Genomic DNA, 11,938 nt, shown 5'->3' on the forward strand with positions numbered 1-11,938 from the left:
TCTTCACCAGTAAGATGGGGATACCGATGCCTACTTTATAAGGTTCTTCTGAAATTCATTAAGAGTAAGTCTCTAGGGACTTGGCACAGAGGGGTACTTAAAAAATAGGAGCTATTATTTAGTCTGGGGCCATCCACTGACGTATGCTAGACAGTAAGTTCCATAGTACTATTATAATATTAACCTAGTGCCCATACTACTTATTAAACATTTATTAAATGGGTACAAGTTGGATGAATATGTGGTTTCTACTTCCTATACTCTTGCCACCTTCTGTAGGAATGCTTCCTGGATTTGTCTGTGGAGAGTGAAAACTTCTCTAACCTCAGGCCGCCTCTTTCCATACTTGAAAAGCCTCTAAGTCTCCCAGCAACACTTTTATACCTAATATAGACATAAAAAAGATAATGTCTGTTTATTTACAGGCTTGTTTAGCTGTTTGGTCCTTCCATCCCCCTCCAAATTCCTTTATGTTCACTGCATCCTGGGGCTATTCTGGAGAGACAGTGGGCCTTTCCTGCCAAGAACTCCAGCAGGCCTAGGTCTGGGGATCCCCATGGTACAAAATGTCTCCTCTCCATTCCCATGACCACCACTCAGGTCCATCTTCTCCCAGTTCCACTCCAATTATAACAGTCTCTGATTGTGAGATGGGCTCCTTTTTGCTGGCATCTCCATCATCTCCCCTTCCCATATCCGTCCTCATTGATACAGATTAAATTTTGCCCTTCATCCTCAGCTCACAGGATTAAATTCAAACACCCCTATAACCCAGCCCCATGATGCTTACCCAACCTCACAGCCATAACTTCAATTTCTCTGTGTGCCCCCAATATGATAAACACATCCTGCCAATGCTTTTGATGTTTCCACCAACTGAAATGTCTATTCCCCAAATTCTTTGTCTCCAGTGAAATCCCATTCTTCAATTTAAAGCCTAGAAAAGACTCACTTCCTTTATGAAGTCATTAAGCCCACCCTGATTGCTCTCTTCTGAGTCCATTCTGTTCTTTCCTTTGTTCTTTTAACAAACATTTATTAGGGACAGCTTTTTGAGTGTCAGGCCCTGTGGAAACAAAGAAAAAACTTGGGTTCCTCCCTTCAAGGGGCATATAGTTTAGTGGGGAAGACAGACATGTAAATGAAGAACCGTAATAGAATGTGCGGAGTACTAGAATAGAGGTGTACATAGAAAGTGCAGTGGGAACCCAGAGGAGGGCAGTGCATGAGGGGCAGCCTCTGGGAAGGCCTCACCAAGGAAGTGTAATTGGGGCTCAGTCTTGATGTTCAAATAAGAGCTGCAGGAAGGGTGCTATCAAGCAGCACATAATCACTTAATTACATACTGCTTCGTATTTTTCTTCAGTTGTTTAGTGTGCTTGTCTTGACTTCTCAGTGAGGTTAATCAGCTTAGGAGCAAGGATAGGCCTGGCACTCTCTGTTCTCCCAGAGCCTACCAGCAGCGCTGGACAAACACCATGTGTTCAGAAAAGGCTTGTTGACTTGAAGCAGATAAATAATCTAGGCTTCTCTGGTATAGCTGCCTAGAGGGAGCCCCAGCCACCTCCTATCGCAATCCCCTAGCTCATTCCTAACTAGGCACCCACACCTAAATCCCCCATCAGAGGCCACCTCCTCCTGCCATAGGGGTGAGACTTCATCAACAGACACTTGCTCATGCTGCCCCAGATCTCTTTATTGAGGCCTCTCATTTGACCCAAATATATTAACAAGAGATTGCTGAGATACAGTCCCAAACTCAGTACCCTCCCTTCCTCCTGGCCATGGGCAGGACAGCTAGAAGGATATGGGATTTGAGAGAGTGGAGGAAGACTGTGTGTAGATGGAGGGAACAGAAGAGAGATGGAAGCCCACAGATAGGGCAAGAGAAGAATCATAGGAAAGAGTATGGGGAGTGATGGAAGAGACAAATGATACAGGTAAGTTATGGGTTAAGAGACAGAAGTCAGATGAGACTGCTGGGCTGGTGTCTAGGGAAAAGTAGCTCCTTTCCTCATCAGATCAGGGGGATCAGGGCCTCAGCACCCAAGATATAGACCCCAGTTGTCCCTATGACAGAATGAGCTAGTATCCCTGGAGGAACTCAGGGAAGGACAAGGAAGGCAGGAGGGAGCATAAGGAGATCTGGTGGGGCTGGGAGATGGTTGCCACAGCACCTAGTCATCATCATCATCGTCGTCATCATCATCATCATCATCATCTTCTGTGTTGATCTCTCCTGACAGCACATCCTCAAGCCAGTCCTCCAGCTCCTCAGCAGAAGGTAGGTCCTCCTCATCGTCCATTTCCATCCATATGCTATCAGCCTAGGAGATGGCACAGGCAGGGGATGGAACCTTAGCCCCATCCAGGTCTTTGGACCTGTCCTCACTTTCACTGAATTCTGTATGTCCTTCCTACATCCTCAGTCCCTTCATCTGTCAATGGCCAGGAAAACTGTCCAGGTGAAGGTGTAGGTTGAAATAGTGACAGGTAAGAGTAGAAAGAGAAGGTGGATTGGCAAACAGACCTTCTGCCTTCAGCTGGTCTTGCTCTTGCCACACTAAGCTTCCTAAAATAGACCTCTTTTTTTTTTTTAAGACAGAGTTTCACTTTTTCACCCTGGGTAGAGTACAGTGGAATGATCATAGTTCACTGCAACCTCAAACTCCTGGGCTCCAGCGATCCTCCTTCCTCAGCCTCCTGAGTAGCTGGGACTACAGGCCCACACCACCACTCATGGCTAATTTTTCTATTTTTTGTAGAGACGGGGGTCTCACTCTTGCTCAGGCTGGTCTCAAACTCCTGACCTCAAGCGATCCTCCCACCTCAGCCTCCCAGAGTGGTAGGATTACAGGCATGAGCCACCATGCCTGGCCCAACAGACCTCTTATCATGCCCTTGGTGGCTCTTCATGGCCTATAAGATAGCAACTCTTCAGCATTCAGGGCTTTTCATAACCTGCTTTTCCAGTACCATCTGAGTGATCTCTAGACTCTCAAACCATAAAAATCTACTTGTCTTTTCCTGAACCTGATATTCATTTTCCTACTTTTGACATTTTGACCTTGTTTTTCCTCATATGGAAATGACTTCCCTGAATCATCATCACTTGTTGAAATCTTATATGTTGTACAGTTTCCATTTTAAATGTCACTTTTCTTTTAAACTCTTCTCTGATTCTCTCAAGCAGAAATTCCTTTGATTTCTGTGCCTTTCTAGCATTTTATTTGTATCTTTATTATAAAGTTTATCAGATCTGGCCTTATAGTTAATAGAATACCTGCGTACCCAATTAGTCTGAGAATTCTATAAAAGGAAAGACTGTGGTTCGTTCAATTCAACTGAACATTTTTGAAGCACATAGTATGTGTGCATGAGAAAATTTCTGCCCTCAAAAATCTACTGGAAGAGACAGTCATAATACATAAGTAGCCATATAAACATCATGTTCTCAATGCCAGATGAGCTCTGGGTGTGCCACGGAGGGAATGATTCTAAATGGGAGATCTGGAGAGACTGCAGAGGAGAAAGGTTCGAACTGGGCCTTGAAGGATGAGCCACTGATTCCAACAGGTGAGGACAGGGGCATGTTCAGATTATGAATCTCCACCTCCATCCAGCCGTTAGACTGGGAATGTCTGCTTCCTCTGGGAAGGGCTCAATTACTAGTTAGCAGAGGGAAGAAGAGCTCGCTCTGCTGGGAAACAGAGGTGGGGATCGACCAGAGATGAGGGAAGGAAACTCACATCAGTAACATTGACGACTCCTATTTGTGGGGCTGACAAGTCGATGTCAAATGTCTTCTCCCAGTATGGGACCAGCTGTAGAGAGATCCAAATATGGCAACTTAATGGATTCTAGGAGCACATGAGTCCAAGAGGGTGAATATGAAGGTCGGCCCAGGGATAAACAGAGGGGACAGCATGAACTGGCAGTGGATGGGTCCAGCCGTAGGACCTGAAGACAATGAGTAGAGCTAAGCAGTAAAAAAGTAGAAATCCCAAAGGGAAAGCATCAGGAGGGTCAGCTGGGCACACGGGCCCCTCCTGTCTGAGGAAAGATGGATAGGAAGCCCTGTCTGATCCTGGATATGCTACTGACTGACCTTGTGGTGAAGGCCAAGTCACTTCTCTCTGGCTCTCGGTTCCTACAGCTCTAAAATAAGATAGTTATACCTGGCAATCGCCAATGTTCCCCATGTTTTTGTTGTTCATTCAGTTACTCATTCAATAACGAGTGCTAGGTGTTGGAAATTCAGCTGAGAACAAAACCATCCCCCGAAACATGGAATCTCTGTGCTATGATTCTGTGATTGAGTGTATACACCTGTGTGCAGGGCTATTATGCCCATCTGGTCACCAGAACTCTGGTTTTCTTTAGGAGTCAGCCCTGGCACATGAGCTACCTGTCCAGCCTCTGCTCTGGGAGTCGTGTGTTATGTCCCATGCAATTCACCCCCCACCCTGTTTCCCCTTGCTCAGGATGCCCTCCATGCCCACAGTGCCCTTGAGCAGCAGCAGACATAATCTCCTAGGGTCCCTCCGCTAGGAAATGGGGGCAGGAACTCTGAAACAAAGCCCTCCCTAAGAAGGTACCACAATCTAAGGCCCCACCTTAGGAGAGTAGTGCCTGGGCTGTATCACTTACCAGGGGAAAGTCATCAGGGTCGATCCAGACAATGCTAAGGTCAGGGTTTTCAGTGTTATCTTGGGCCACAGCCTTGAGAGTCTCTAAGAATTCGAAGCCATCTTAGAGGGAACACAAGTGAGAAATGTGAGGTGGGGTGGAGAGGAAAAGGACACAGACCACAGGAGTCCAGATCTACTTCCTTGCTTCCCTAGCTCCACATGTCTAGCCCCAGGCTGCGTGCAAACTCCTAGGAAATGCCTCCCAGGTGAGGCCTATGCTCCAGTAAACACATTCGCCTCCTCCTCCCTTCCCCCTAGTCCAATCCAGTATTCCTCCCTCACCAGGATCAGCTTCCTCTGCAAAGGCCACAATGTGGATTCCATCCATATCGTCCTCCTGTTAGGGGGTGAGAAGGAGAGCGGGGTAGAGGAGGAGAACTTACTATGCTCCCTGAAGTTGGAGAGCCCAAGACAGATCCTAGATGTTCACTGAATCTGAATTTTGTGGAAATCCAGCTTCTGGACCAGACACATTCTTGTGATGGTGACCCTTTTCCAAGTGACACTGTCCCTTTCAGCTCAGAGGCCCCCACACCTCCTCCGGTAATCCCTTTATCCCCAGAGCTTGGGGCTCCTCCCTTGTCATCTTCATCCACTTATGTCTGTCTCCCAATTCCTGACACGTTCAGAACAGAAAACCTTCAACCTTTGCTGATGCACTGTTTTGTCTACAAGTGGACCTGAGGAGCAGCAGGGTGGGATGTTTCTAGGCCTTGAGTCTTCAGCCACCCATGCTCCCCGAGGGCCTGGCGCTGGTCAGGAACACTCACCCAGGTCTCATACATACTCTCAGGCTTCAGTTTCCGCAGGGTTGATCTAGGAGAGACAGAAAGAGGGTCAATACTCAGTGGGTGAGAAGGACACTCCCCCCTAGAGGGTCCCCATAGCAGAGGCTGCCTCTGGGTCAGGCCCAGGGCACAGACAGCCTGTGGCCCAGAACAAAGCCATCTGGCAAAGCCTAAGCTCTGGGCACCAGGCCCAGATCACTGCATGGCTAAAGCAGTGGGAGAGGGGCGAGTGGGCAAGGGGACAGGAAGAGAGCCTTTTGGGAGAAAGGTAAGAACTGAACATCTGGGAGTTTTTCCATTCATTTATTCTTTCATTCACTCATCCAATATGATTGAGTGCCTGATATGTTCTAAGCACTCTGCTAGGTGCTGAGCCAGGCAGACATGTTCCTGCCCTGATGAAGGGGGCCATATTCGAGTGGGAGAAAGTAAGTAGTATTTATACTGATGAATGGGTATTTCCAGTTGTGGAGCACTGTGAGGAAAGAGGATCATGTGTGAGTGCAGGGCAGGGTTTTTCAACCTCAGTAACTATTAACATTTGGGGCCAGACAATTCTATGTTGTAGGGGGCTGTCCTGTGCACTGGATCCCTGGTCTCTAGCCACCAAATAATCAGTAGCACTCCCCACAAACAAAAATGTCTCCAGACATTGCTAAAATATCCACTGGAGGGCAATATCTTAACACCACCTTGCTACTCCCTCCACTCCTGTAGAGAACCACTGGTGTAGGGTAATGTATTAGAAAGAACATGGGACACATCAGAGTTGAAGTCCCAGTTCTGACACTTACTACCTGTGGAACCTCTTTCACTGAGGTTGTTGAAAGTATTAAATATAATAATAGAGATAGAAGGCACTTTGCAGTTCCTGGCAGACCACTCTTGTTGATAGAGATTATTTAAGGCACAATCAACATCACAACGAACTATACACATTTATGGAGGACCTTTTCTGTGTATGGCTTAGGGCTAATTACCAGGGAGCAAAATAGTGTGCAAAATTATCAGTGTATCAGTGAGCACTAGTGCTCAGAAGTGCATTCATCTCTAGGCAAGACCAGCTTCCTGGCTGGCTAAGATTCCCCCACCCCTCTCACATGTGGTGTTCTAGCCCCAGGAGGAGCCTGCCCTGCCCAGGGGTGCCCTTGATCCCCACCTCCTGTGCTCCTCCACGAAGTTGACAATCTCCTCTTCACTGTTGGGCTTGTCTGGGATGGTCACAGGCTCTTCCGTGAAGGCTTCATAGAAATCGATCTCGTTCAGCTTCAGAGTTAGCTTCTTTGCCACCTTTGAGAGAGGGGGTGGGAGTGGAGTGAAGCAGGAGACATACAGGGTCACAGGAAGAAGCAGTATCATGAGGGAACAAATATTAGAAAGGGAGTCAGAAAACTTGGATCCTTGTCACTGCTACTGTGACACTGGACAATCTTAACTTCTCTGGGCTTCGGTTTAACATGAGAGGGGTGGGTTAAACTAAAGCCTCTCTTCGGCTCTAAAATCTGTAGGGCAGGAGGAGCCTAGGATGGGGGCGGGGAGTGTCAGCATGTAGTTCCCTCATCAGTTCTGGGAGAGGAGGCTGGAGGGCAGCTTAGGGGCATGAGAGAGACCCAGTACAGCCATGGGGATGAGAACCTTGCTGTCGAAAGTGGCGAAGAAGGGGATGTAGGGATGAAACTCCTCAGCTGCGTCTTCAAAGGCTTTGTAATCTGAAGGGGGAATGCAGAGTCAGTCTCTGAGAAAACCAGGGGTCTGCCAGGGAATCATTCCCCTCTACCTCTCCCCGATTCTTTGGCAAGTGGGGTTCTTTCTGAGACCCACCCTTCTAGTCCTCTGAGAGTGGGCGGAATACAGTAGGGCTGTAGTTGGGGGAAGATGGACACTGAAGGTGAGAGGTACTTGTCTGGGAAACCCTCCAGAGCTTAGGGAGATCAGAGCAGTTGATGGAGCTGATGGCGGCAGGTGGAAGAAGAGGTGCTAAGACACTGGGTGTGTGGGGAGATATGAGGACAGGTGGGATGGAGTGTCCAGGGAGGGGTACAGTGGAGTCTGAGAGTTACCCACGTTCTGAGTCTTTGCTCTTGAAGTAGCCAATAAGTTTGTTCTCATCCTCAATATTCTCAAATGCCTCCAGCTCTCGTTCACCCTCAATCAATTCCACAGGGTCCTCTAGGACCTGAAGGATCAGGGACATTGAAGGAAGAGAGTGAGTTTCTATCCTCACTGGTAAAACCAGAAAGAGGGATCTAGAGAAAAGAAGGTTGAGGAACTGGAAGAAGGGGCTAGATATGTGTGTGTGTGTGTGTGTAGGTGTATTGTGCACATGGTGTGTGCGTGTGGTGTATGCCTATGGTGTGTGTAGTGTGCATGTATGTGGTGTGTGTGTATGTGGTGTATGCCTGCGGTGTGTGTGTGGTGTGTGAGATATGTGTGGGGGGTGTGTGTGTGTGTGTGGTGTGTGTGCAGTGTAAGGTTGGAGTTGGGAGGCACTAAGGGGCAGTGGAGTTTTAAAGCAAGGCCATCTGGTCCAGGGGAATCCTCACGTCAAGCAGAAACTCCACCAGGGTATCAGCAGAAAACTCTCCGTCATATTCTATGACTTCATCTCCCTTGAATACATAAACGCTGTCCTCTTCAGTTAGTCCTGGGAAGTGAGCCGGGGGTGAGCCATGGTGATTCCAACCTTCCCACAGATCCAGGGGTCCAAATCCTGGGTCACAGCCCATTCCATAACCCCCTGGACCCCACATCCTCCACTCACACTTCCTCTGCCCCACCCACCTCCACTGCCCCTTAGTGCCTACATCCCTGATGTCCAAGTCCCTGGATTTAGCCCAGGAGGCTAGCCTGGCCCCAGGGACTCTCTAGGGAGAAGCTGGGGGGGATCAGGTAGGGTGTGAGGGGAGGGAATAAGGAGATACAGAGTCTAGCAATACTTCTCCTTTTCTCTGGTTGCCATAACTAGAGATGGATATTCATGCTACCCCTCTGAGGACTCTAGCAGCTGGTTCGCAGGCCAGCCCGTTAGCTCTGCTATTACTGACCAGATGACTTCATTATTACTAACCACCCTTCCCCCATCCATGTCTGGAGTCCAGTCTCCAGACTGTGCTGCCCCCTGGTGGCCGGGTGCTGTAACACCTAGCCGCAGCTCTGGAGGGGGAAGGGATTGGAAGAGGAGTTTGCAGAGGCCTTGCAAGCCCTGCGTGTATGTCGTCCCTGATTCCCGCTCCCTCCAGCACCTCGCCATGTTTTTAAGGTAAGTATAAAGAAGGCCTCCCTTGCCTCTTTCTTGGATTTGATCATGGATCTCTTTAAGGAATAGAGAGGAAAGAGCCTTCAGCCATTACCTCCCAATCTCATGTTTTCTCCCCCACTTTCAGAATAAATATGGTGGAAGAGTTCCCAAGCTCCTCAGATCCCAAGGCCTGCCCAACAAGTCCTCCATCCTAGACCTTCCCAGTGTCACCCGCCACCTTCCCTCCCTGCTCTTCCCTTACCTAGTTTCTTGGCTACAGCTGCGTCCTTTTCAGAGTCCACCAGCCCGAAGCCAACACCCTTGTCTTCTAAGACTTGGGCTGCTAACTGGAGGGAAGGGTTAGGGTTAAAATTAGTCCCTGGAATTCTTATTAACCCCATTCATTCCTCATCTCATGCTTTCAAGTTGGGTTAGTTGGGGTGCAGGAAATACGAGTTGACCATGACCTTATGCTAAGATCCAGAATACCCCCAAATTCTGTATAACCTCACCTCACTCTGTCTTTGGTTCACTTTTTAGTTCATGAGTATTTATTGCTTATTTGCAATGTGTTTATTATGTTGAGCTTTAAGGCATTGCACTCAATACTTCCCAGTTCCTGAGGGATGCTGAGAAGTCTGGTTTCAGAGTGACTGAGGGCCCCTTCCCTCCTTAAGGGTTGGGCCCTGCACTCCATCCTGATCAAAGGCCAGGTTTGGTGTGGGGTGATGTTGGAAGTCCCCGGGATTGTTCAGAATGACTCCCAACAGGAAGAATTTTGGAGGATGAGAGGGTGGGGATGGGTCTGGTCATGTTGCTAAGGAATGAGAAGGCCAAGAGCCAAAAGTAGAGGTCACCTCTTGTCATCTACAGAGGGGGCGAGACTGATAGAGACTGCATAGCTCTCCTCATCTAGGCCCAACTTTCCCCTTTCACACTCCACTTCAGCCTGTCCTTAGGCTGTGGACAGTCACACCTGGAGGTCCCTGTTCCCCTAAGCCTCTCAGCTCAGTGCCCAACCATGATTCACTCTGCTGTGGGCACAGCTTGCAGCTTCACCCCACTTAGCATGGACTCAGGCACCATGATTCTCAGGGGGATGGGAAGGGAGGCAGTTGGCAGGTGGATGGCTGGAGATACTCAGCACTCAGGATAAAAATATACTCGGCTCATTAATCAGATGGCAGGTTCCAGCACCCAGCAGAGGCACACAGAAATGACAGCCCATGGTCCTGGTGTCTCACCCTGAAATGCTCCAAACTCTGGACAAGCCAGGGGCTATCTGCACACCACACCAGAAAAGGAGACACAGAAGATTGGAAAAGGAAACCTGACCACATCCCAGCTCCCAGAGGGGTGTGTGTGGTCACATCTCCCAGTCATTCCCCCAAAGAGGCTTTTTCTGTTTTTATAATAACCCATTTCTCTGTTGGGCCTAAAATCATATTTGGGGTAAGGAGACTCTTCCCACAAAGAGAATATGGGGAAGGCATTCTGTAACCTCCTTCAACCATAAGAATCTTCCAGTGAGGGCATACAGCTTGATCTGATAGGGATGGATGGGGAATTAGGGAGCAGAAGGAAGAGAAAGGGGGCTGGGAGGCTAATGGGAGGCATGGTCTCTAGGAAATATATAAACATCTAGCCACTAAGTAAATGACATGCCAATAAGGTATCAATAACATTTGGATCTCTTTGGGGTATGCCCCTAAAGTGTGTGGAGAGGGAGCATGTTCTGCCTAGGAAAGTGTTTTGGTGGGGGTAGGGGGATGACATGGCAGTTCATGGCAATACATGACATGGCAGTTCTCCCCTTGCTGCAGGTACTCCTCTTCCTCTTTTGCCCCCTGTCCTAGCCAAACCTAGGCCTAGAACTACCAGCCTCCTGTAGCAGGGAGGGGAGATCCCCCTGCAGCACCCCCTCTAAAATTGCCTATGATAGTATTTTTGGGTTCCTGAGTCTCTGTTTCTCATTTGGCTGAGGCCACATGATACTTGTGTCCCGTTGGTTAAGACAGGGGTTCTGCTGCACTGCCCCTCACCCCCAGATCCCATCCTCAAAGATCTCCCTGGGTGTAAGATAGGGGGTCACAGAGCGGGGTTGGGTGTGTTCTGCAGGCCTGCAGTCCCCCCACTCACCTCCAGGATTAGCTCCTCCATCTCAAATTGTCTTTGTGAGGCCTTGTCGTCCTCAGGGGGTTCGTGGTAGAGGAGTGCCAGCACCTCATACTTCTTGAACACATTCTTGTAGTTCTTTGCGTTGACATTGATCACACGGTCCACACCATCATACTTGGGGAAGTCCAGTCCTTCCTCCCCCTGTACCCCTGATTTAGGTGTCCCTAGAACCAACAGTAAGAGCAGTGCCAGCCGCAGACCCTGCACAGCTCTGGCCCCCATCCTGTCTGTAGCGCTCATGGAGGTAGTGGGATCTGGGTTGGCCGTCCTGGTCCAGAAGAGGTTAGCTGGGGTAGGGAGGGGCCACTGTGTCCCAAATCCTCAGTTAGGGGCTCAAGGTGGGGGTAGGGTGGGGAATGGCCCAGAGCAGTGGACAGAGGACACTGCTGGGTCCTGGAGAAACTGCCGACAGAGCCAAGAGAAAAAGGGTCAGGAGGAGGAATAGGAGGGAGCAGGGGGCGGGGAGGGAACTGGAGCTGCCCCCTGAAATTGGCACCCCTCGGTCCCCACCTGGTCCTGTCTAAATATGTCCCTGTGGTTGGCAGGAGAGATGGATAACCTTCTGAGGCCAGGACAGCTCCATGAGAGCTGGAATCCTCCCACCTCCTACATCTCTCCCCCAGGCTCCAACGACTCCTTCCCTCCCCTCCCCCAGTGTCCAGGGCTCCTCAGCCCCTGTCCCTATGCTGGACTAAGAGCTCATCACCATATTAAGAAAGGAAAAGGGAGAGATGCCGGAGCTAAAATAAGACCAGATGAGTCGGAGGTAAATGAAGCTGGGGCTGGGGGAGGGGAGGTGTAGGGGTAATTAGGGAGAGCTGAGGGTAGGGCAAGGGTAATTAGAGAATAGATAAATGTGATTGGAGAGGAGGAAGTTTCTGGGTCAGGGGCTAAATTGATGATAGAGGACAAAGGGGAGACAAATGTGGTATTGACTCCACATCCTTAAACCTAGGAATCTTCAGTAGGTTAAGTGTTTCTTTGATCTTATGAAGGAGAGGGAGGCGTTAAACATGCAATCCGGGCTGCAGGAAAGAGACCCT

General features: G+C 49.2%; 1 protein-coding gene across 1 annotated transcript; it reads right to left on the bottom strand.

Annotated features, from left to right (window-relative positions):
- Positions 1 to 1,675: 1,675 nt before the first annotated feature.
- CASQ1 (calsequestrin 1) lies at positions 1,676 to 11,311 on the bottom strand. Its single transcript, XM_069478489.1, has 11 exons — positions 10,857 to 11,311; positions 8,980 to 9,064; positions 8,023 to 8,123; positions 7,544 to 7,655; positions 7,115 to 7,188; positions 6,639 to 6,769; positions 5,462 to 5,507; positions 4,974 to 5,028; positions 4,651 to 4,751; positions 3,750 to 3,824; positions 1,676 to 2,327 (listed from the first exon to the last, which is right to left on the bottom strand). Exons 1-11 carry the CDS (start codon positions 11,133 to 11,135, stop codon positions 2,178 to 2,180), a joined length of 1,209 nt encoding a protein of 402 aa, XP_069334590.1. The 5' UTR covers positions 11,136 to 11,311; the 3' UTR covers positions 1,676 to 2,177.
- Positions 11,312 to 11,938: the final 627 nt, after the last annotated feature.

The sequence above is a fragment of the Eulemur rufifrons genome, chromosome 8 (assembly GCF_041146395.1).
Source record: "Eulemur rufifrons isolate Redbay chromosome 8, OSU_ERuf_1, whole genome shotgun sequence".
Lineage (NCBI taxonomy): Eukaryota > Metazoa > Chordata > Mammalia > Primates > Lemuridae > Eulemur > Eulemur rufifrons.

Coding starts and splice junctions, on each gene's coding strand:
- CASQ1 (XM_069478489.1), bottom strand. CDS start 11,135: ATGAGCGCTACAGACAGGATGGGGGCCAGAGCTGTGCAGGGTCTGCGG. Junction 8,124..8,979: donor AGCTGTAGCCAAGAAACTAG/GTAAGGGAAGAG, acceptor CTCACTTCCCAG/GACTAACTGAAGAGGACAGC. Junction 7,189..7,543: donor CAAGAGCAAAGACTCAGAAC/GTGGGTAACTCT, acceptor TTCCCCCTTCAG/ATTACAAAGCCTTTGAAGAC.